We start from the raw sequence: 25349 nt of genomic DNA, 5'->3' as shown, positions 1-25349 counted from the left end.
AAAGTAGCCCAATATTAAGCTTTGCCAAATATCTTCAAATCATGTAAATTTATTGATGTGACGTATTCAACAAAAACCTTATTTTGGACTCTGCTCTAACAATAGGGAATTATCAGTGCAAAGAGAATACTCCACAAAACTGATTTTCCATTTTAATTAAGCCTTCATAAAAAATAAATAAAAGAAGTCTAATTTATTTTGCAAACAGCCTTTTATATATCTGATTCCAAGTAAAAAGGACGCAGCCAATATGTAAGCATACTAAAAGAAAAAGAAAATAATTCTTAAGTTTTCTAATAAAAACAGTACCCTGCATTAGCATTACATGCTCATGCTAACCCTTGTGTTCAAACTGTTCAAACAAAACTGGACGCTTGTGGCTGTGTATGTATACTTGGTCATTTTTACTGATAGAAACCTTAAACCAAAACATAAAGTGTACAAAAAACAAAGAAAATTCAAACGGCACGCTCTCACCTTCCTTGGCAAACACCAGCAGTGTGAGAGCAGAGGCGTCTGCTCGCTGGAACACAAGCAATGGCCTGACAACAGCCACCTCTTGTGGCTGATTCACAACAATACACTCATAGTCAGTAGTTTCTCGTGATACCAAGGCAATACGTGATGGAATGCCGAAAGCTTTACAGTATTCCATCTACATAAAACCTCACAAATCAATGTGATGCCACCGTTCCCTCGTATACTATTTGTACATGGGAACTGCGCCGGACTGGCGCAGGCGCGGTGGCCAAGTGGTAAGGCGTCGGTCTCGTAAACCGAAGATCGCGGGTTCGAACCCCGTCCGTGCCTTTTGTTTATGTTTTCTTTCAGTTATGATGCTAAATACAGTGTTTTTCCCTCATATGATTAGCATTGGCGGTATTAAGGTAAGCATAACATTTAACTAGTTTTTAACAAGTGAATGCATACTCAGTTTATATCTATTGGTCCTGAAACACTACAACCTCAGTGAGTGCAAGAAATCCATGAGAACAACAAAATTGTTATTAAATGATTATGTACACCATAATCATTTAATCATTTCATTTTTATTATTTCCCTACTATCATTCATTCTTACTTGGCACTGATCCAGCAGACTGGTGCAGTTTCCTGGGTAACGCACCATGGTGCAACATCAATGATTCATATCTGGTTCACACTGCAGCACCATCAAATTCCATTTGTTAGCGTGAGCCTTTACAAACAAATGTGACAATAAGAAACTACTGTAAACTACTGAAGAGATTTATAGTGAACTTTACATCATCCATAGAATGTCTGGTAGTCAATATGTCAACTACAATCCCTGTGAAAAAGCAGAATCTCTGGCTATAAAACTAATTATTCTGCATGTGAAGGGAATAATTATGTAAATCAAAAGCTCCTTTCATGTTATTATACAGAATGGGGGAGGGTGTGTGTTTGTCTTGCTTACAAGGATTGAGAATATGATGGACAAAGGTTAATTTTCAAATGACCATCAAAGAATGGATATTATTCAACAATCAATGAAGAAAGTTACATCTGACACCTATAAGGTCTTGTTGCTGTGCAAGCTGCTTGTTTCCATGGCAACAAAATATAATAAAGAAGCATGAGAAGATATAACAGTGCTATGTTGCATGCATTCGAGTAAGCACCGCATGTCAAAAGCATACATATTGTCGGCAAATGGGTTTAAAGAAATATTTTTAGAAAGATTACTGTGACAACATGATTGATCAACTTGTTATCAACCCTCTTTAATACCTTTGCCTGGTACAAGTTCTATTTGAATTTCAGATATAGTTACAGGATACTATGCTGTAGCAATAAGATCATTATTGTCCCAGACAAAACAAACTTGTCATACTCAATGAGTTTTATGCTCCTAAGAGTATAATTATGATGCAGCAAAATTCAGCAAATGTGAAGCTGCACGCGTAAATAAACAAAACAGATGGCTGTAAATTTCATGTTCTATTTAGAGGGCTCAGGCAATGGTGAATAATGCCTGAAGCCAGGGAACTCCAGGATAAAATGCATCACTACACAACTTTCAATGGTGTAAGGGAAATCCTGCGAATGACCTCTGTGCATAGGAGAATCCCCTGAGTATTGTGAACTTGGTGAAGATAACAGAGGAGCAGGTACAAAGCACATCGTGCAGAGAGGAAGCAGATCCCAAGTATGTTTTATTATTTTTCACACAAGCTGAGAAAATGAGTTTCCTCATTTGGCACTGCAAAAACCTTATCGTAGAACTATCAGATAGATTTCCTAATTTAAAGAGAAGAAAAACATGAAACACTGGATCCCCTGTTTACTGGACTAGTTTAACCTCAGAATCCGTTCTCAGCAAAAGGTCGGGCACAATCGGACAAGTGTTTGTGGGCTTTGACCCAGCTACTCACTTTCAGTTGTAGGCTTTGGATGCTGCACCATCATCTCCCATTTCAGTTCACACTCATGAGCTGAGCATTCACTCAACAAAGAAGCTGTTTCTTTGTTGATTAACATATGGAAAGCTTTAGATTACACACACTGATACTGTTCTAGGCATCAGAAGAGAGGCTAAAGATTGTGACTTTTCAGCTGGCCTAGTCAATTGATACTTTCGTTTGCTTTCTTCTTCTGGAAAAAAAAAGCTTAAATTAGAAGCAAGTCATTGTCTGAGTGCCATGAAGCGCTTCATAGGAAAGTGGCATCATCTACAGGTGAACATGTAGACTTTACCCACAAAACAAACTAGCTCATTTCCTCCTCTTTAAAGGCTCCCCAATGGCTCAAGAGTGATACATGAGAAAAGCTCAAGTTCTGAAACAAAAAGAGGACATTGCAGACTGCTTATGAGCTCACACACATGTGTTTATAGGACTCAGAGTATAGCTAGAAGTATCTAGTCATTGATGGTAACGTCATAGGGAAGTTATTCCTAGGCCATACCACAATCCCATTAAGCCTTTAAAGGAACTGAATGCTCAGGAGCAGACTCTCATTTTTACAGTACCACCTCATTCCTGTTGATGAAGGAAAGTTGAGTCACTGTAAACTTTAAATAGAAAATCTTTTTTTTTTTTTTTTTTTTTTTTTTTAACCCAGTGAAAGGAGTACAGTGAAAAACACAGCCTGAGCTCTGTGAGTGGAACTCAGGCTGTAAAGTAGGCTCTGCATATAAAAGCATCGTTATGAGGATTTGCCATCCAATCTTTCCCTCGCTGACTAACTTCTGACCCTCCAGCAGAGTTCTGACTGAGTTTGAGCAGAGAAATGATTACGCTTCTTCTCAAGTCTTCCTACTTTCCAGGTCTAATACAAGAGAAAATTGGTAAAAAACTCAAGAGTTCGGGGTCAAAAAAACATTTTATTGTCCTATTAAAGCTTGACGTGATATGCAAAAATACTTTATCTTACAATTTTATAGTCTCATAATAGAATTAACGGTAATGATAACAAACAACAGATAAGCAGAAACATTACTGTAGCATTTTATCTCATATAATATATGTGAAAGGCACAAAAGATGTAAATATGCACTGATTGTCTCTGTAAATTCAGTAAATACTACACATTGGGTGGTCATAACCACAAAGGAAATCTGGCCACAGGGCATATTTCCGGATGAAAGGTGCTTTTCTCAAGCACTTGGCTGCCTCTCTGTCACACTTGCACAACATCTTCTCACATTTGTCCTTCAAATCATCTGCAATTATACAGAAAACTTCTCTCAATGACAAAATACAAAGAGGACTTAAAGGAGATATTTGCATAGAATCTGTTATTGTGATACTTGAAATGAATTTAGCAAAATTTGATTAGCTTCCTAAAGCTTCTTTCCTTTTGAAATTGTGTGCATGCGATATGTTGCGATGTATAATCAGCCAATTATAGTTTATGAGCATCTTAAATATCTATAAAAGTTGTTAGCTGCCATAGAGCTTCACAGTTATTAAGTTCACTTCACAAATCTTACTTTTAAAGTAACACAAGGATTTAAAAAGTAATACCACACTCGGCTTTCCTGTCCTCGCACGTCCAGTGATACTGGTGTGTTTTGGTTTGGCAGCCAAGAAGTTCTGCATCTCCGTAACAACAGTCATGCTTGTGACAACACCTACAGTATGGAAAGACAATAAACTGTTATTCTAAAGGATAAGCTTGGTCTAAAATAGAGGGGGTCAATAGAGCAGTAGGTGGGTGGTCACAGGACTCCACAGCTATGTAAAAGACAGGGCAGGATCACTATATGGGTTTTCACAACACATAGTTTGCAGTTAATTGGTCTTACGGGGGTGAGATGTCTTGTGGCGAAAAAAGGAAAAGAAGGAGACAGTAATTAGGATTTGGGTGTGGAATCTTTTGGCCTATTTTAAAGTGCCTGTTGAACCATGTGAGTCTGCTGAATTTGGACATTGCTGCCTCCTTCCATCCCATCACGCAGTAGTTGTGGTCCAGCTCAAAAACGGAAATTGTGCATTCACATGTGGCTGACGGATGACTGGGAATAGCCATGGGCAAGCAGCAGGAGGAGGAAAAAATGTGTACACACCATGCCTGGAGTGGAGTTCTGAACATCTCGCAAACTCTCTGAATGATATCCTTTGCAAAACATAATGCATAGGTGGCTCATATGTAGAATCAGCTGATTGCCAGGAGTTTGGAGCACCCTATCATCAGGTGTCAAGGTGTAGCATTAAAGGAATAAAAGCAAAAACAGACTTAACATTTACTTTCATGGGTTAGGAGTGTGATTACCAGTCTGCCTTGTCTCTGGGCCAGCCTTGACCCCCCAGACCACAGTAGCATCCATACATCATGTAAGCCAAAGCGGATCTCCCTGTGCTGCATTTGATGGCTCCTGCCAGCTCAAGTATACCTCTTTTTGTCCGCTGGGAACTGTGTGGTGCCACAGAGGCCACAGCCACTGAAGAGAAAAATAAACAACAGAAGAGGAAGAACATATTTCTCTCTCTCTCACCACTCAGCCGCATTGTTACATCTGAAAGAATGGTTTTATGCACAAAAGACATTTTGACAGAGATTAACTCTTATATATATATATATATATATATATATATATATATATATATATATATATATATATATATATATATATATATATATATATATATATATATATGTATGTGTGTGTGTGTGTGTGTATAAAATATAGATACATACAGACACATATTTATGTATGTGTGTGTGTGCTAAATGTTGAGCCACCTTTTAATCGGTTGCAGCACATAAAAAACGCTTCTGTTACCACCTGTAGAATCCACAGAGACTTTTCGCTATAGAAACTATGTCTCTGAAGGTACTGTTCTACATCATGGTTAAAGTGTTGTGAAAGAAGATAACATTGTGGGGAAAAGTGACACAATTTACTTCAACTTGATCCCTATAAAACTTTGATTAAATCCCTATGAGTGTAAACAGGACTTGAGGCTCTTACACCACCTGCAATGACTTCCTATGCCTTTGTGAAACAACCTTTCCAATCTGCTGCTGCCTCATTAACTGCTCTACTTCAAAATCAACAGTCAACTTACCAGGTAACAGGAGAAGTATCCGATAAAAGGCAGTCATAATGTGCAACAGGCAGCGGGACACTCCACAGCAAGTGTTCCTCGGCTTCCACTCTCTGTGTGCACTGTGAAGTGGAGAGCTTATTTTAGAGGCTGTTTGAATAATCTCCTGGGAATAACCAGTGGCCACAGCCTAATCTAGTGTTTATGAATCTGAGCTCCCCCTACAGGAAAAAGACCAACGTTTCTTGTCTGTAGCACACTGGAACGATAAAAGGCTTCTTGTCAAAAAAAAAAAAACCTCTTATATTGACTCTGCCCTCCATCTAAATAAATAAATAAATTTCTAATATATATTTTCCAGCTCCTTGGATGTGTTTTTAACTATTTTAAGGGACATTTGGTAGTATAACTACTGCCGCTTTATTTTTGACCCATGCAATGTTTAAAAAGTAACATCAAATTTACTTTTAAGGCCTGTTAAGTAAGCGCATACACATTCTTCCCTTGTCTGACCGTCATGGTTGACTGAACTAGGAGAGGTTTTTTTTCATCTTCAATCTTCCATAAGGAAATGACAAAAAAGTCAGCATATTATGTTCAAAAAGAAGTAAAAATCATTCTAAGCAAGCACTGAAGCACCTTTCAGCATATTTACTGGTTTTTGATGAACACACATAATTGTAAATATCTATATCTGTGAGAATCTCCATCAGAACGCAAACAGGATTTACAGACAAATGACTTCGATACTAAACATCACATTTGTTAAATTCAGTTCAGAAATGGCACATAATATTTCAACAGTGACATTCATTTTCTACTAAGGGATGACTCAATGTTATGTCAATACACAAGCAACTTAGCAATCAACCAATTTTATATAGTATGTTGAGGCACATTGTCATCATTTGCATTTTACTAATAACGGATCGTTTATTTTTATTTTTTCAGTTGCATTTATGTAAAAATTAAATAAATAACAGACAACAGTTTTTGTTTTGTTTTTTTTACTGACAAGGTGGAAACACACACACACACACACACATTTATAAATAAATAAAACCTGGCAGGTTGTCACAATAAGAACCAGAACAAGCTTCACACTTATTTCAGAAAAGTATTTTTTATAATAATCAGGAGTATAAATTATTTTAATTTCAAGGCTTTCTGAAATATTGCTTTAATTTATAAAATAAATTTAATGCTTTAAATTTATCATAGAAATTGGAAATCATGGAGATTCTGGGAATATCAAACTTCCAGAGTAGCTAAGGTTTAGAGCTGATATCTGCCACATAGTAAATATTTAGTTTCTGAAAGCAGAAAGCGTTGTCCGAGACGCCAGTTTGTCACCACAAATCCAGATAATTACGATGATTCTGCTCTAATAATATATCTTTTCTTCCATTGTGATGACTGTCTCTCATTTATCTTTCTCTCCTATTGATAAACAAGTCACTGTGGTGAACAGAGCAAGCCTTCCTTCCACAAAACAGACTGAGCAGCACATACTGTAGCCATCTGAGTTGTCAGAATGATTTACTGAGCAGCACTCAAGTGTCTGAGCTTAACCGCTGAAATTGTTCAGCTGAAAAATTACAGACCTGATCTGGATATGGCATGAATCTGTTCATCTCATGCAATTATGTTTTACAAAAGTATATCTTTTGTTCTGCTGTCTTTGACTCTGTTTTCATTAATAATGTGGCAATAGTGAGCAATTTAGCATGTAGTTTGGGTCTGGATGATGGCAGCAGTAAAACATTTTTCTTCCTTTTCCCCTCCTTTAGAATATCTCTGTAAGATGTCAGATACTGACTCATGGCTCCTACTACATCTGCCAGGACCATGAGTCACATCTTTTCCTGAATATCTGATCATGAGCCTCCAAATCCAAATCCAGTGCCAAAACAAATAAATAAATAAATAATCCTAACAGACTGAAGTGATTTCTGAGAGAAAGATTGATTATAAGACAAAAAAAAAAAAAACTTTCAGTAAGAAGAATATCCAAATGATGATAGACAAAAACAAAAATGTAACAACAAAAAACAAAAAAGCCAAGCATTCAAAAAAGTCTCAGAAAAGTTTAAAAAAAAAAATTGGCTACCTTATATTTGATTTTTGGTTTACATATCCTTGACAAAATACAGAGGAAGGAGGGAATTGTATAATTTTTTTTCTTTTTTTTTTTTTTTAGTAATATCAAATAATATTTCTTGCTGTGTCTGTGTCATTTTTACAAATTTTTTAATTGTTTGTAACCAATCCAACTTGGAAGTTTGGGAAAGAACTTTCTGAATGACAATCAGGCACTTACACAAACAATCAGAACAACAATGTTAATGTCAGGCTTTGTGTGTCTGCACAGAGATGTTATGATCTGCAGCATGGATTTAAATTAAACTTTCACCAATGTAAATGAAGTGCAAAAGAAGAAATGAAAAAAGTTGAATAAGGAATTATGAGAAGGCTTAAAAAAAAAAAAAAAAAAATATATATATATATATATATATATATATATATATATATATATATATATATATATATATATATATATATATAATAATAATAAGACAAACTGAGTTGCAGAACCATATGTCCCCAGTGAGAGAATCTGCTGCACTTCATATATACAAATATATATATATATATATATATATATATATATATATATATATATATATATATATATATATATATATATAGTATTGTAAGCAGTGGACCTTATATATTGGATGTGTGTAATAGTGATTAAATTAATACATTTTGGTTGTATTAGCCACTTAACCCTACCTACCCCAACTTACCATATTTGATACATAGTTTATCCTGGTACTTGTCTACTGTCACCTAAGAAGCAGATGAAATCATTTTGACACGTCAATTACCCCAACAACTAATAAAGACCTGGTTTTTAATCATGTGATTTTCTATTCTATTCTATTCTACAGTCATTTAGCTGACGCTTTTATCCAAAATGACTTACATATAAGTGAGAACAACACAAACACGAAATCAAACAGTAGAGGACGTCGTAGGAAGATGCTAGTGGACTGTCCACTTGGATGCAGATCCTTGCATGAAGTGGTACAGGCTTTTTTTTTTTTTTTTTTTTTACTATCGTGGGTCCTGAAATGTTTTTCAAAACTAAAGAAATATGTACATTTTCATCTATCACTGCATCGCCTTTAGGGGGCAGCACGCCGTAAGTGTGGATGAACCTCCTCCTTCATGTCAGAAAAGAAGAAGAAGCAAAGGGCGGCCTTCAACGATAGCAAAAGCCAAGTTGTTAAAGCTTCACCGAAAATCTCTCCCTCCTAACATTTATATTACCGTTTTAAGGGCTGTCTGAAATAAAGACCCATTCATGTAAGTGTTTACATTTATATCAGGTGTATAAGTTCTGTGTTATTTACTCGGTCTCAGTCAACGGCTAAACGTCTTCAGCTTGCTATTGTTTGCGTTGAGGAACTAGTTTAACTTGGACATGTCTATGCTTTGTTAGGTTCAGCCTACTTCCTAGAAACTTAGACGTCTTTTTGCCGGGTTAGGCCTGTGTGTTTTAAGCGTCAAGAAAAAAATATAGTATTTTTAAATTTACCATAGTGTGGTTCTGTTATGTTTTCTAACATTTGCTAGCAGACGATAATGATTGCTAACAAGAAATATAGTCGATGGTCTCTTGGCCGCGGGTAACACACGTGCGCTAAATGTTGTGCGTCCATTATCGGACAGCTAACAAATATCACAAATTTTGCATTTTTATTTGATTCTTATCGGTTCCCTGATATTTGTGGGTAGACGTGACTATTTCACAGCGAACTCTGTTAAAAGAAAAATATCACCAGTGCGAATCTATATGCTATTAAGGTTTAATAACAGAGAGTGATATCGCCTAAAGCTAGTCTCACCACCCTTAAGATTGTGTAAACCAAAACTTCGTTAGTGTTAAAGATTTTAAGAAATGTTAACTATAAAAAAAAAAACAAAAAAACAAGTGACCAATTATCAATCAGCACATACGGTTGACAGCTTGATCTGGCGGGTTAATGCTCCAAGATAAATCTTAATTTAAAATCATGAAAAAGACCAAACTGTACGTGTTTTATCTCGAAAAATATTTCTGTCCTTCGCTATATAGCCGGGTTTTATCAGGCGACACTGCTAAGTTTATAAAATTGAAGTAAAACTCAAAATAGTAAATGGAGATACAGAAATGCAAAACCTCAAATCTTTAGGTGCTAGGATTGAACAGTTTTTCGGGGCTAACAATTTATATCTCCGGGATCCTCAAAAACACAGTTGAAATGACGCCGTCATGACAATTGACGATCAACAGTTTCGTTAGCTTTCAAAACTCGAGCTGTCACGAAATTCTTCGTCTTCATTTCCGTAACTTTACGTGTGTCGTCACGCCTCAACGCGGAAGCGTGACAGGAGGAAGCTGGGTCAAGCTGCTGAGGACTTGGAAATGCTCTAGTTTAATATGTAGCCTATAAAGAGCAAATATTTAATGTTGTGTGTGTGTGTGTGTGTGTGTTTAAATTTTTTTATTTATTGATCTGTTACTTCTATTGGTAAATAAAATGATTTTATGTATTGTTTCAGGTGCTGTTTGGAGAGAGGATATTAGAACACGCGAACATGTCCGAAGCGTGTCGGGACAGAAGGAGTCGCTGGCAAGAGATTCAGAAAGGCCTACAGTTCATACAGTATGTGTAGTGACCATTTGATTGGTTATCATACTCAGATCTTCAATAATTGGCTAATTCTGTACAGGTTATATTAATTAGGAAATCAGATTTTTAACAAATATTAACTTAAATATTTAAAGGTATCCTTCAAAAGTATCGCAAACCACTGCAAAACCTTTATGATGTGATGCTGGCTTTCCATACTTTATATGACAACGTTTTAAGCATAAACAGTCGCATACATGCAAGTTACACTGGTGCCCTTACTTATAAAATAGTTTCTGTATGGACTACAGTTCATTTGCATGTCTTTGATCACTGGTAATCAGTAAGCTCTTTGAGCCATAGTGTAAACCAACATACTTCAATTTTAAGCAGCGAGAAGACTGATCAAATTTTCTCTCCTCTTGTCAAAACAGCAGTTTTGATCTACCACAAGCTCATTGTTTTTCAGATCAGTGACGATACAGCTGATCATGGGCTTTCAGTCAGTTGTGTTCCTGGTGTGGGAGATGCGTGCTTTGTTTTCATGCATCGACCAGACTCGTAGTTTGTTCAAACATTGTTCTAGAGCTCTGCCATGCAGGATGATGTTGTATTTCCTTTTCTGTGACCGGTCCCTTTACTGTTGAAAGAAAAGCAGTACTTAAAATATGACTGTGTGTACATCATTGCTGTGTCATGGTGTGTCAAGTTGCCATGAGTCACAAAGTTGGTCTTTTTAAGTTGCCTCACTGTGCCAGTAGATACTTTTGCATTGTTTCTGATAACCACTGTAGATTAGCTATCGATTCTGTTGTACCAAAGAGAAGCAGCATGACATTATGACCTGGCATTTCACCCAGTTTGAGACTCTGTTTCTTATTTTCTCTTTTTGACTTTATTTTACTTTTATTGTTTTATCTTTTATTGTTTTGACTTCTATTATTCAGATCTCTCTCTACAAGTTTTTGATTTATCACTTCTCTGTTCAGCAGTTTGTTTCAGCTGACGTTGTGTTAAAGTGCTTTATAAATAAAGTTGAGATTAGTTTTGTATTTGTGGATTTCCAGTGCACTTAGTTCTGCGTGTAGCTGGTGTTAACTTTAAGGTAGTGCTCTGACATCTGGATTTCTGTTTGGTTAAGTTTTGTTCACTATTTCTTGTTAGAAGAGCTCAGCCTATTTCTATTCCAGTGTGATCATTTAAAATGTAGCACACTCATATTCCACTGTATAAAAGAAGAAGCACAACATACCAGGCAGCAGCTAAACCAAAACCAGCTTAAAAGAAAACCTTTTCTTTGGAATGGTTAATGGCACAACTTTTTTTGGATGACAAATAATCTGTTTCAGCTCTATATCAGAAGATTGACTGTTGACAGTGTGATGCTTTGTTTTTGGCTGATCTGATTTCAACACAACAGATATTTGATCAGTAGAATTGAAATTGGAAGTAAAATAGTCATATTATTGCAACGTGGAATGTTGATTTAGTTGTTTTGTTTTATTGATTTAGCTGACTTGTTTGGATCCAGAAGCCACTGCACACGCTACAACCCCAATGACATGCATAAAACACAAACACCCACACACTTTCCTGATCCTGAGAGCCAATTTCAGATCTGCACTTAAAATTTGTAATCTAAAACATGTTGTGTGTTCAGAGGAAATCCCATCTTTAGCTCATTGATAAACCTAAAAAAAAAAGATTTTCAGTCAAAACGGCAAATAATTGTCCATTGAATAGATTTTTCTGGTTTAAAGAAACTTGATAGAATGATAAGATTAATTACAGGCCATTAAAGTAAGAATGGTTGTGAACCTCAGTGAAGGCTGTCATTTGTCACTCAGATGTGTTATTTTCTTCAGCTGATACTTGGAAGGTTTGTAACTTCACTTTGTTTTTATTTTCAGATCCACCCTTCCATTTCCTGGAAGTCAAGACCAGTATGAGGTGAGCATTGTAAATTTGAATGTGGGTGTACCAGCTTTCATTTTCTCGTATCAACACTTGTGTTTGTTAATCTAATGAAAGAACATAGGTTGAGTAAAGTACAAAAAAAAAGCAAGCAGTTTCCTGGTCCTACATGGAGGATATGTGTAATTTTTCTCTTTTGAACTTCCAGGTGTTCATAAAGGACCTTGTGTGGAATCTGTTTGGAGAGGGAAATGACGTGTTTAAAGAAGGGGAATGGACTAAATCTATTGAGATGTACACCGAAGCGCTGAGTATAGCAGACTATGCCGACTCGGAAGAAATCTGTATTCCTACAAGTTTGCTGGAAAAACTGTATGCAAATCGAGCTGCAGCGTATCTTAATATTGTTCCGGTAAGTAAATGCTGCTCATCATTCTGATGAATACTTGCTTTTTTGATTTTACATGACACTATATTTGTAAATTTTGATTTTTTTGTTTAAACATGTTTCTGTAGTTAATATAACACAAGTTGTGCACCGTAGCAGTTCATTATTTATATCTAAAGTCTGAGTTTCATAAGTGTTTGTGCACTCAGGAGGTTTTATACTTTGATCACTGACACATTGTTTTGAGTTCTACCACCTTGTTTAGCCTGAGGACATAATGGTGTGGAGTTAACTTGTCTGTCGTTGCAGAATGTTCTGTTTTCCCTTTGAAACTCCCAACATTACATGATGTATTATGTTTAATGTACCTTTTCCTTCTTTGGCAACTTTTTACACGGTTATTTCAATGGTCTTAATGATGAAACTGAAGCTGTTGATCCAACTAAATGACTGACTTAACTTGACAAGGTTTTTCATTTTAACACATTTTGTCTGTGATGTGATGCTGCAGTCATGCTGAATTTTAAATTAGTCATTTCTGAACAGTCAAAGTTAAGAAAGAAACATTAGGAAATGAATGCCCTGACTCTAAATAAATCAATGAAAAAAGTCAATACAAAGAATATTTAAAGGTCATTCATCAACATGATAATAATGGTGTCTGTTTAAGAACAAACTGTATTGTGTTTTCTTTTGACAATTGTTGGCATTGATCAAAAGCAAAAAAAAAGCAAAACACTTTTGGGAAACTCTAGGTCTTCACAACAGTTCAGTCTGTATTTCCTGTCAGCGTCTGTTTGCACTGAGTAATTTCACACAGCAACAAAAACACTTTGTCGTCATCAGAAGGCACACACCCAAAAAGTCAATTTATGATGAGTGTGATTCATCTCTTCATCACTGAAGTAAGAATATCCAACTCTGCAACGTGTTTTATTTTTTCATCCATAAGGGATTGTATGACCAAGCACTAGAAGACTGTGAAAAGGCTCTCCAGCTAAATGAGGGGAACTACAAAGCGCTGTACAGAAAAGCAAAAGCTTTGAAAGAGATGGGGAGACATCAAGAGGCCTATGAGGCTGTTGCCAAATGCTCTCTTGCAGTGCCTCAGGTAAGGACTCACATCTGGACATTTGGCATTTCTAGTTTCCACTTAAGATTAAAGTTTGAGTGGACAGCAGTGAATATTTCAGTACTTAGGTTCTAAGTGTTTTAGATTTCATGGGTAAGAGGTTTGCTCAGCATTTCAACTAGTAAAAAAGTATGCTTAAAAAAGGCAACTTTATGTCAATAATGTAGAAAATGTGTTTGTGTCCTTAGGATTCTAATGTCACACAGCTGACTCAGGACCTTGCCAAATGTTTGGGGTTGAAAATCCGTAAGGCTTATGTCAGAAGTAAGGTATGTGTGTGTGATGACACAAAAGTGAAACAATTGAGAAGCAGAGAAGGCTTGTTAATTGGAGAACTAGTTCTGCATGTCAAGAGTTGGTGTCGTGACAAGTTCAAATTTGCATTTCCTGATTCACGTCGACTTTCAGTAGAAAATGTTTTGCCTTTGAATTGATGGCTATCTTAACCTTTTTTCTTTTTTCTTTGTCCTTCCCAACAGCCTGCCTTGAATGTTTTGCGAGGATCAAATTATCAAGATTCCCCATGTGACAAAGTAAGCCACATTCCCTACGCTGGATATTATGAACACATTCTCCCCAAATAAATGAAGCGCTCATGAGATTGTTTTGTTTTCAGTTTTCTCATGGTTCAGCTTCAGTTGAAGACATAGAAATTGGTGAGTTTTCATTTTTTAGGAAACTTTGATTTCACTGAGATGAAGGCAGAGAATTCATCATCCTGTATTTTTTTTTTTTTTTTTTTTTTTTTTTTTTTTTTTTTTTTTTTTTTTTTTTTTTTGTTTGTTTGTGCTTTTAGAAGTGCCTCAATTGACCCAGGATAGCAGTGTTTTGGCTCCATGTCCACCTCCAATCCAACCTCCAGTGGCAGTGCACCCACCTCTCAATGACTCTGTGGTGGATGAACTTCCTCATAGCAACAGCGTCTTATCCGTAACTCCATCAGAGCCTCCGGGCTTCGAGTCTGTCCCACTGCCTGCATCCACATCGGTTCCTCTCCCTGTGCACACGTTTGTAAACGGGTGCCGAACCAGCAAGCCATGCTCGATTCTTGAACCTACTCAAGATTTTGATGCGGACATCATTGGGGATGACTTGGATGATTTACTGGACCAAGCTGGTCCCGAATCAGTCCTGGTAAGTGGGAAGATGTGATCTTGCATATAACTAAAATATGACACTGAGTTGACATCTCAGGAGAAAAGCAACCTCTCTTTTCCTCTTCCATCAGGATATTCCCACTGTGAAAGGGCCTCTTCCTTTGCCAACCAGTATTGCCTCGGGCAGTTCCATGTCCAGTCCATTCCTGATGCCATCTCACATAAACCCATTTCTTCAAGGTGGTTCCCAGCAGTGTACTGTAACTCTGCCGCCTCTGTATCACAAATCGGGGTCAAGTACTTATTTTGGTATGGGCACTTTTGACCCTTTGCCCCCACCGTTGGACTCTCTTGATAGTCTCAGCATATCGGACTATAAAACCGGTAAGTTATTTTACTTTTTGTGTAGTTTGTTTGGTTTGGATCAACATTGGTGTAGATAGAAAATCAAGAATTCATGCAATGAGTATCAGTTTATTCTTTCTTTTGTTTGTTTTTCTACCTAAACTTCAGATTATGTTCCAAGTCCCTTCATTGCACAGGTAATTACTTTTTTATTTATTTTTTTATCAATAATGTTGAGCCGTCAGTGGCTTTGACTTTGCTTCACCCTCGTAATGCTTAAAATTTCTTCTTAAACGCAGATCAACAATAATGAAGCCCCCATGGGGATGGCGGTGGGTATGCCTGATGTGAAGGGCCCCCCTGCTGCTGTGGATTTAGCAAAGAACCCCTTAGCTGAAACGCATGAATTCAAACAAGCCTGTTCGATGTGCTACGTTAAAACTGGTGAGGAGGTTTTGTGAAAGTTTGCCTGTTTTTCTGCTTGTGCTGCAGTGGACTGCAGATGTTGGGCTCTTTAGATGATAAGTTGTTTTGATTTAAAGGTTGTTGTTTTGTTTTTTTTGCCCCCCATCGCTGTAGGACCTGGAGTGTTGGATTACACTCTTCACACCGAGGAGCATAAATGCAAAAAGGATGTATTACTTGGTAGAATCAAGCATTCGCCAGACACAACATGGAAACTCATTCGACCCAGACCAACAAAAACCCAATATGTTGGACCTTATTACATTTGTAAAGGTGAGTTGTAAACTCTAAATCTAAAATTACTCTTTTGATTTTGAGGATGTAAATCAAAATGATCCTTTAGTTTTAAAAAAATAAAAAAATGGGTGGAACTGTAACGTCATTTCCTTTAAACTTCTTGTTCCTTTTTTCTTAACTTTCCAGCATGTGTGGTACAGCACAATTCATCCTTGTTTAAAACACACACACTGCACTTGAACAACGTAACACGTTTTGTGGCCTTCACTTTCATCCTGACACTACTCTTTGCTCAGAGCAGTCATTTGGACTAAGAGTGAATACTAAAATGTGACCTTACCTGTTTCAGAGGTGGCTGTTGGAAAAGAGTGCCTGTACCCTGGCCACTGCACATTTGCATACTGCCAGGAGGAGATTGATGTTTGGACTCTAGAGCGGAAAGGGTTTATCTCCAGGGAATTGCTCTTCGATCCTTTTGGGCCAAACTCGAACGTCAGACTGACTGTCCCAAAGATCTTGCAGGAGCATCGTGGAATATTCATGTTTCTCTGCGGGGTGAGTGTTTGTGGATCCTTTGCCAAAGCTATTTTAATTTTAAGGGTGTGGTTGCACTTTAAAACAGCCCAGACCAGTGTAGTTTTTTTTTTTTTTTTTTGTATGTACTTTATTTTGAAATAAAATGACATTTAAAGTGTGAGTTTCTTCACATTTCTATACAAAGAACTGTATGTGATAGAACCAGTAATTATACCTTGTATTAATGCCAAATTAAAGGTCTTCTCAGCCAGACAATTACTGCCTGAAAGCTTTAAACGTCAGACTTTGACAGATTTAATTAACATTTAACATGTAATGTTTGACTGCAGACACAGTTAGCTTTTGCTTTGTCTGCATTCAGTTAGTCTGCAGCTCAGACAGTTAATCAGATCACCCCTCCACCCCACCACTACCAAAGGCTTAAAGCTGGTTATTATTTAGCAATATTGTCTGTCGAACGATGAAATATAAGTCAGCTCGACTGTGTTAATGGTGTAGGACTCTAGCTATTGATAAAAACCAATATACAGAGGGCAACTTTCAGATGTTGTAGTGACCGATCTTAATGTCGCATATGATGAGTTTTACAGAGGACTCATTTAATAACTTTCCTCCCCCCATGTGAACTCAAGCATGATTGGTTGTGACATAACTACATAGACTAATTGGAAAATCTATTTATCTTGGAGGTTAAACTTGTTTTGTCTTTTTCTGGTAAGCGAAGAAAAGCAAGTCAGCCAACAGAAGCATGATCTCTCCCAGCGTAGCCTGTGCAGACTGAATTACTAACATTTTGCTGTGGCACAATTATTTTGTTTGCCCATACATCTTACAGCTCCAAAGGAGACATTTACTTTTAAGGCTTTGTTTTTTTTCCCCCTAGAAATGACCTAAACTTGTGTTTGTGCAGCAAGAAAGAAAAATATTTGACATATTAAATGTTGCCTTGAAGTTTTTAAGTGGAAAAAAAGATATTATTTGTTGATCTTTGGCCTGATATTGGAGGATGCACAAATCCTCTTGGACAGTATCAGTCAAGAGTTACATGTTTATTTTTAATGGGCATCATCTATTGCTTTGGCCTGTTGATACTGACGCTACAATAGTTTGCAAGTTGTGAATTTTGATTGAAGAGCTGTTATTTTCTTTCACTAAATTGCTTCCTTGTTCATAACGTTTAGCCTGTCATTGATCCGATGAAGTGAACCTTGACCCATGTTGTTAAGACTCATTACTATTTTTCTTTCAATTGTGTGTGTGAGTGACTCAAAACTTTAATTAGCAAAGAAACTAAAACAACTTGATTCAGTGACTTTTTTTCTCTAATCCTTGGAATTTGGAGACATGAAAATCTCTCCTGCAGCTCCCATCTGCTGTTATTTTATTTAAATAAAATTTGCTGATGTCAGGAGAAGAGAGAATTCCAGCTTTCCACATATCTGCCAAACCAAACTAAAACCTTGTTTGAATATGATGATTATGATGCCTACTGGCAAAAACAAAACACTAAGTGATTCCTTCAGGGGTTTATGTTGTCATAAATGATTCAACACCCTGTGTTTAATCCTTTTTCATAAGAGCTAGATATTATTGCTCTTGTTTTCTCCTTTTCAATGCATGTTTGTTCTGCAGGTGTGCTTTGACCACAAGCCCAGAATAATCAGCAAAACCAACAAAGATGACCCTTCACTTTGCTCTCATCCAGTGACGAAGCATGACTTTGAGGAACATAAGTGAGTCCGTCAGCGTTTCGTTGTTCATTAATAATAAACCACATAATATTAGTAGTGTTTACTGAGGATAAGTATAATTTTAAAAAAAAAAAAAAAAATTGGACAAAATGGTGACCTTAGTTCTCTTTGTCTTCTAGGTGCCTGGTCCACATTTTGAAGGAAAATACGGTCCGCTATTCAAAAATCAGACCTTTGAATCCCCACAGCCAGCTGGATCTTTGTCGGCATGAAGTTCGTTATGGCTGCGTCAGAGAGGACGAGTGCTTCTATGCCCACAGCCTCATTGAGCTCAAAGTCTGGATGATGCAGCACGAGCTGGGTACGGAATAAAGTTCTTCTCAAATGCTCTTCTTTTCCACAAGTACCAATGTACTAGACATTTTCTGATATATTCGATTTAATTTTGTTTTTTATTCATCATGCAGGTATCACTCATGAAAGTATTGTCCAAGAGGCAAAAAAGTATTGGAATGCAGCAGCGTCATTGCAGGGAGTGCAGGTAAGACTCACGACAGGCCACAAAGACTGCACATGTGTTAAAAATATAGTTCACAACCTTTCACGCCAGTACAGATTGTCTTTCTGAACTCATTTAAGCCTCTTTGTGGTTTCACTTGCCTGCTAAATTCTTGTTTTGGATAAAGCTGACAGTTTTTTTGTATAAATGACTTGTTTAATGTGAGCTTTCTTACACTGGCTTAGTTGGTTTGTTGGCCAATTCTTCTATAGTAAGACGTACACAAATTTTGTGTTTTGATTTAACCTTCAGAAACTTGTTTGCAGATTCCCAGTGCCCAGAGGAGGTTTGGTCCCCCAAATCTGAAGATGGTGTTTGTTTGTGGCCAGTGTTGGAGAAATGGCCAACGAAGTGAAGCTGACAAAAACAAGAGGTATTGCTCGGCCAAAGCAAGACACACGTAAGTATTTGGATTTGTTTGTGAAAATGTTGGAACGTTAAAAGAATTTTAGACCTCTAAATTAAGCTGACTTTCCATCTTAGGTGGGCAAAAGACAGGCGGGTGGTGCTTGTAAGTTCCCATGAAAGGAAAAAGTGGACAACAGTAAGACCACTTCCAACCAAAAAACCCATCCCGTCTCAATTTGAGGTGCATATCTGACATTATTATTACAATTATCTCAGCAATACGTAATATCGGTTCATCTGTAACCAGATTGTTTTACTTACTTTAGATTTGCATGCATGTGACAGCTGGCAAGAAGTGTCAGTACATTGGGAATTGCACATTTGCTCACAGTGTAGAAGAAAGAGACCTTTGGACCTACATGAAGGAAAACAACAGTGAGTTTTCTCAAGTCTCCTTCACTTTAAAAGGGTTTCATTTGTTAGGATGGAGTTAGCATATGGCGCGAGTCTAATTTTATCCCCATATCTAGTTCCAGATATGGATCAGCTTTATGAACAGTGGCTGCAGTCTCAAAAGCCCGAATGGGGTGAGGAGACATCCAACAACTCTGTGAGAGAGAATGGCAAACAGATTCACATGCCAACCGACTATGCTGAGGAAGTGGTGAGTTGACAAGCTGGCAAATAGGAGCTGTGGACACAGGAGTTGCGTTTAAATTGAATATGTGACAATTATCCTATGGTTTCACAGCTTTTAGATTATTCTGATTTGTTAGAAACATTCCATCTATATAGCAGAAACTATGGAAACATGATTGGCTGACCTGAGTTGGCCCTTGGATATACAATTTAAGTGATATAAAGCTTTTTTTTTTTTTTTTTTTTTGCAGGCTGGCAATCATTGTTGGCTATGTGGTAAAAACTGCAACAGTGAGAAGCAGTGGCAGCAGCATATCACTTCAGAAAAACACAAAGACAGAGTTTTCAACTCGGAGGATGATCAGAACTGCTGGCAATACAGATTTCCAACTGGCACTTTCAAAGTTTGTGAGAGGTAAGCTCATCAGACGCGGCCCGCCGTGTCATTGCAGCAGTTTTTGATGTTTCATGATTGATCTCATGTGTCGACAGGTTCCTCAAAGGCACATGCACGGAGGATGACTTGTGTAAGTTGGCACATGGGGAGCAGGAGCTCAAGGAGTGGATGGAGCGTAGGGAATTCCTTTTGATGAAACTTGCCAAAGCCAGAAAAGATCATCTTATAGCACCGAACGACAATGACTTTGGAAAATACAGTTTTCTCCTTAAAGACATTAAATAATGATGTGCTGACAAAATATTAACGCTCTATTGCAAAAAGTCCAGTATTCAGTCTTGAGTCAAGTCATCCTTGAGAGCCTCTGCTGAACACGGGGAGTAGTCTGATTGCAGCATGATTTTACCAGAGGGCATTCAGGACCGTCCCTCTGATTTGGTGGCTGGTTTTCTGATCAGGTCTGAGTGTTATCATTAATAGCAAATATTCAGTGTGCAACACTTGAAGCTTTGCTATGCATCGTTCAGTAGAACACCTGAAAACAGTGACGAAAACAGCATGTGTAAAACCTTGATCTGAGACACATTCTGATACTTAGTTGACCTAAAGAAAAAAAATAATTTCTTTTCACAAACAGTTTGTGTATGTTAATGACCTTTCCCTTTTTAAGTATGAATTACTTAAAACTGAGAGTTTGGTTGACTTTATTTTGTTTTAATCAGTCAACATAGGTCATTTTCACTTTCCATTTATCTTAGTGTTACCAATGTAAACGGGCACCTACCAAATAAAGGTTTTTTTGTTTTTTTAATCTAATGAAACTGCTGTGTGTCGCTGTCGTTTGAATTAAGATTTCAGTTTCAAGTTGAGCAAATACACTGTTAAACAACACTTACAGGAAAACACCAAGCTTTATTTGCTGTAAATCATTACAAATTGAATGCAGGTGGTATAAAACCATTTTGTAAGACCAAAGTCCATGTATGAATTAGTCAAAACTTTTAAATGGCATTCAAACAAAATGACAGGTCCCCCTCCATATGAAGAGTTGGAGCCATGTTGTCAGATCAATCCCAATATTTCAAGTCTTGCTTATATTCTAAATGTCATTTTGATTCATCCTCCTAAGCTTGACCTTTAGAAAATTCAGTCATTTCAGGTCGACTTGATGCTTGTTGAGAATCACGAGAGTTTTGTGCTGCAGGTTGTAATAGCAGCAGGATCTCCACCTATAACTGTATATTCAGGCCAGCACTTGCTGCAGATCTTCCACTTCGAGCTTCCACATCTGTCTATGCAGTACAGCAAACTCTGAGAGGTCAGCCATCTTCACTGCACGGACGACTGGCTCCGGGGAGAGGGTCTGGATGATACCCATCACCATCACATATTTGCCTACAACAGGACCAGTCTGTTAAGTGACGGCATGTTTTCAAAAGAAAAAGGAGTGGAGATGCAGACATGGGGTCTCAGGCTAAGAGAGAACATTTCTATGCAGTTAAGTTTAACACGTCAACAGCTTTAAATGCCATTACTGTTTGTTAAAAAAAAAAAAAAGTGTTCGAATTACATCTAATGGATTTTATATATATATATATATATATATCATCTCTTTATTACTGAATCTAAATCTAAATTAGATTCAATATTGACCAATAACATTGGAAAAGTAAATTTTTTCAAAAGAAATTTTAAACATTTTTTTGTATTGAAATTGCAAGACTTTCTGATTTTTAGTTCTTAAAGAGTATTTTTGTTGCACATTCCAAAGGCTAAATAACTTCGAAAATAAATCTTCATAGTGTCATGCATTTTGTCTTTTTAAAAATGCAGGTTTAATGATAAATTTTGATCAATCTTACTCTGGGGCAACCTGTATTTGCACAGGTTCCAATACATTTAAAGGTGATGGTAAAGTCTAAATCTAGCTCTATTCTTTTCCCCACGGTGTTTTACTGAACAGACTGGTTTATTGAACATTTCCAACAAAATAATTAATACTACTACTAATAATAATAATAAATCAACCACAATAGGCCTGATCTATGCTTGTTTAGTTCGGACCCAAACTAGGATGTGTGGATTTGCAGCTCAATTTTCCCTACTGACAGGCTATAAACTTTTACGGTCTTTAAACGCACCAGTCTTTGTTTACCTGGGGATAAACACGGCTTCCCTCTGGGAATACTGTTTACGCCTTGAACTGTGAAAGTCCCCGTCTCATCCATCAGCAGCACGGTGTTTCTCTCCAGGTGGACTTCTAGTACAGTCCCCTGCATCCACACCATAGAGACCCGCAAAGAGCGCCCTCGGCCCAGTCTGATGACACATCCTTCCCCGCAGTCAGCGGCGCCCCGGATCCCCGCTGTCCTTAGTTGGCCGGACAGGACTTTAATGGGCGGAGGACGTTTCCGGTCAGTTTCACTGTTCTCCAGTTTGGACATAATCCACGTCGTGTTGCTGTGGTTGCACTGTGGCGCAAAGCTTCTAAAGTTTTCATTTCTTGCGACCCGCCAAACTTTAACCGGAAGTTGTAACAGTTTCCGGGAGTAACAACATCCGGGCCGGAAAATTTCAAAATATAAGTTTTAGATAGTAAATAAATTATTTCAAGTATATACACTTAGCTCCTGTGCACTATATCAGTTTCATTTTTAGTTATATTAACATTTCCATGAAAATGTAGCTATGTTATTGTTTGGGAAATGCGTTTCCATATGAAGCTTTTTTATTGATCACACAATAGGTTAACTTGTTAACCTATTGTTAAGAACTGTGCTATAAATGCACCTTGTCTATTGGCAATTTTTGTTGGACACTTTTTTTTTTTTTTTTTTCACATTTAAATCAAATAATGGGGGAAGCAGCGACAGGATAAATCCACAAACTTTAACAATGAGATTTACTAATATAAAGAACATAATGAAATTAAATTAAAAAAAAAAAAAAATTATTAATCCCAAAAGGGAAATTCAATATTGTAGTAGATAATTAATTTGAGGAGGTCTTGTTCCGAAGGCTGCTGGCAGGAATGATCTTCTGTATCTTTCAGTCTTACATCGGACCTGAAGAAGCCTCTCACTGAACACACTTTGTTGTTTCATCACTGTGTTGTGGAGAGGGTGTGAAGAATCCTCCATCATCTTCATCAACTTGTGCAGCATTCTTCTTTGGACAATCAGTCCAGCGGCTCCAGAGTTACTCCAAGCACAGAACCAGCTTTCTTGATCAGTTTGTTGATTCTCTTCAAGTCTCTGGTTCTGATGCTACAACCCCAGAAGATGGCTGCAAAGCTGACTGCACTCTCAACAACAGACTGATAAAAGATATGCAACATCTTGGTGCAGACGTTAAAAGATCACAACTTCCTTAAGAAGTACAGTCTGCTCTGACCTTTCTTGTAGATGTATTCAGTGTTGCATTTCCAGTCAAGTTTGTTGTCCAGCTGAACTCAAGATACTTGTATTCCTCCACCACCTCCACCTCCTCTCCCAGGATGAAAACAGTGCTTTGTTTATTCTTGTTCCTCCTGAAGTCAACAGTCATCTCCTTTGTTATAATATACCGTACTTAAGTATCTTGCCTACTTGTATCATACCAACCTCATTCTATTTAAAAGTTAATAATCACATTCAATATATTGGGCTATTACAGTCTAATTTTCTTTAGAAAAATGTCTTATCAACTTTCAGGATAATCTTATCTGGTTCAGACTTAATTAAAAAAAGAATCAAATTCCAAACTACTGCAGAGAAATGAGAAAAGATTTAAGCTCGATATCAGTTCTTCCATTTGACCATAAACACTCATTTTGAGGGAGAAATCCAAAAGGGTAACCACGACCCTGCAAAACCGTAAGGGTGGGCCAAGCAGAAAAGCCAGACCTCTCAGCAGAGGAGCTGAACTAGACTTTGGCTTTGTGGTGCAAGCGGAAATGTGTAAGCTGCATGTTGTACAGTAATGACTATAGCTGACATTTTGAGGGGGAACCAGTTTAAACTGAGTAAAAAAAAAAAGATAACACCCATTTACAATAAAGTAAATACACCTAATAATGATTAAAATAACAAGCAACCTGTCCACAGTTTACCCTGGACAGTTAACCTCTCGCCTAAAAGAAGCTGTGCTGGGCTCCAGCCCCCTGCGACAGGAACGAGCTGGTATGGAAGATGGATTATTGCATTACCAAATTAAACAAACTAAAAGAAAATTTTCATTCAAAAACACCCAAGAGCAAAAATAACAGTCTTTACCAAAAGACAAATCTGTGCCATGCATTACTGAGGGAATAAACCAACATTCTATGCAATGCAGTTCCTGACTGTAATTCTGATAAATTAGATAATTACAAGAATTTCTGCAGCTCAACCTTGTAATGAGACAAATAAGTCAGTCTGCAATAATTAGTTAATGTGGTTTGTAGACATAACTTAATTTCCCCCACTTGGTGTGTAGAGTTTGACAGAAGCACAGGAGTTCCACAGAAAAACTGTGCAAGGAAACACCTTGGAATTTGACAAAAAAAAGAAAAAAATCCGGCTTTCACCCCCATTTCTTAAGTTGTTTGATACAAGGGAGCCACTTTGCATCACAACTAGTAGTTTAACAAAAATCCACTTAGAAAATCTTTGTTTCATTCAACTAAAATAAAAATCAAACTTAAAAAATTCAGACCAAGACAAAGTGTGGGCAGATATAGGATGGATGAAACAACAGAGAACAATAATCTGGATTAGTTTCATTAAATAATTTTTATTTCTTTAAGAATAAATGAAGAAAAGTGTTAGCAATTTCTGTACATTTTTTTTTTAATCGTTTTCCCTTGGATTTGCTGAGAACCTTGAATGATCAACAGGACTGAGAAATGTTATGCTGCCAACATAGTGCACTTTAAAACCTAAAAAAGAATATGATTATTAGTCCACAGGCATCCGTCAGTTTCCTTCAAATATATCCCAAGAAGTTCTTAAGTCTCAATGTTGACTCCAGTTGAATTTTTCATTGGTTCATCCTCTCAATCCCAGTTCATCATTGTCAAAAAAAGAGGCACATTAGAAATACTGCCATTTTCCAAGGACTGTGTCTTTGATTGCATCAACAAACTGTGCAGGCACCCAATAGACCCAATACTGAGAAGCTTCCGTTGGACCCAACTGAAAAGCCTGCAAATGAGGGGAAAAAGCTGCTTAGTAGATTTATGATGTCATTCCATGTAAACATACTAGGTTTAGATTTCACATTTCCATAATAGCTATTTTTATGGCTTGTACACAGTACCCCAAAATCACAACACTCATAAAAGTACTAAATAAGGTCACCACAAGTATGCTGGTATTCTTTGGAAAAAGTAATCTTTGCTGTTTTCAATATGCAAACAAAGTTGCAAGTCTTTTGTAAAACACGTGC

The 25349-nt window shown here is 37.2% G+C and overlaps 3 protein-coding genes across 3 annotated transcripts; 1 reads left to right on the top strand and 2 right to left on the bottom strand.

Moving 5' to 3' along the window:
* Positions 1-3535: 3535 nt before the first annotated feature.
* Positions 3536-5591, bottom strand: pla2g10 (phospholipase A2 group X; the record flags this gene model as incomplete). Its single annotated transcript, XM_079252990.1, has 4 exons — positions 5534-5591; positions 4737-4905; positions 3989-4095; positions 3536-3684 (listed from the first exon to the last, which is right to left on the bottom strand). The coding sequence occupies exons 1-4, from the start codon at positions 5568-5570 to the stop codon at positions 3536-3538; spliced, it is 462 nt and encodes a 153-aa protein (XP_079109116.1). The 5' UTR covers positions 5571-5591.
* Positions 5592-8764: 3173 nt separating this feature from the next.
* zc3h7a (zinc finger CCCH-type containing 7A) lies at positions 8765-20718 on the top strand. The gene is made up of 23 exons (XM_079253432.1): positions 8765-8884; positions 10124-10227; positions 12105-12144; positions 12317-12520; positions 13449-13607; positions 13817-13897; positions 14108-14161; positions 14245-14284; positions 14425-14762; positions 14857-15109; positions 15239-15267; positions 15370-15514; positions 15650-15808; positions 16122-16327; positions 17942-18042; positions 18180-18361; positions 18468-18541; positions 18826-18959; positions 19043-19148; positions 19234-19342; positions 19438-19571; positions 19798-19961; positions 20039-20718. Exons 2-23 carry the CDS (start codon positions 10160-10162, stop codon positions 20226-20228), a joined length of 2970 nt encoding a protein of 989 aa, XP_079109558.1. The 5' UTR covers positions 8765-8884; positions 10124-10159; the 3' UTR covers positions 20229-20718.
* A 241-nt stretch (positions 20719-20959) lies between these two features.
* Positions 20960-22426, bottom strand: rmi2 (RecQ mediated genome instability 2). The gene is made up of 2 exons (XM_079253332.1): positions 22099-22426; positions 20960-21338 (listed from the first exon to the last, which is right to left on the bottom strand). The coding sequence occupies exons 1-2, from the start codon at positions 22385-22387 to the stop codon at positions 21187-21189; spliced, it is 441 nt and encodes a 146-aa protein (XP_079109458.1). The 5' UTR covers positions 22388-22426; the 3' UTR covers positions 20960-21186.
* Between the last annotated feature and the right edge of the window lie 2923 nt (positions 22427-25349).

Source organism: Telmatherina bonti (genome assembly GCF_933228915.1).
Source record: "Telmatherina bonti genome assembly, chromosome: 14".
NCBI classification, from domain to species: Eukaryota; Metazoa; Chordata; class Actinopteri; order Atheriniformes; family Telmatherinidae; genus Telmatherina; species Telmatherina bonti.
The sequence above is the reverse complement of the archived record's forward strand: the minus strand, read 5'-3'. Positions and strand labels throughout refer to the sequence as shown.

Coding starts and splice junctions, on each gene's coding strand:
- zc3h7a (XM_079253432.1), top strand. CDS start 10,160: ATGTCCGAAGCGTGTCGGGACAGAAGGAGTCGCTGGCAAGAGATTCAG. Junction 15,110..15,238: donor CATATCGGACTATAAAACCG/GTAAGTTATTTT, acceptor CCTAAACTTCAG/ATTATGTTCCAAGTCCCTTC. Junction 18,043..18,179: donor CATGACTTTGAGGAACATAA/GTGAGTCCGTCA, acceptor TTTGTCTTCTAG/GTGCCTGGTCCACATTTTGA.
- rmi2 (XM_079253332.1), bottom strand. CDS start 22,387: ATGTCCAAACTGGAGAACAGTGAAACTGACCGGAAACGTCCTCCGCCC. Junction 21,339..22,098: donor GAAGCCGTGTTTATCCCCAG/GTAAACAAAGAC, acceptor GTCCTGTTGTAG/GCAAATATGTGATGGTGATG.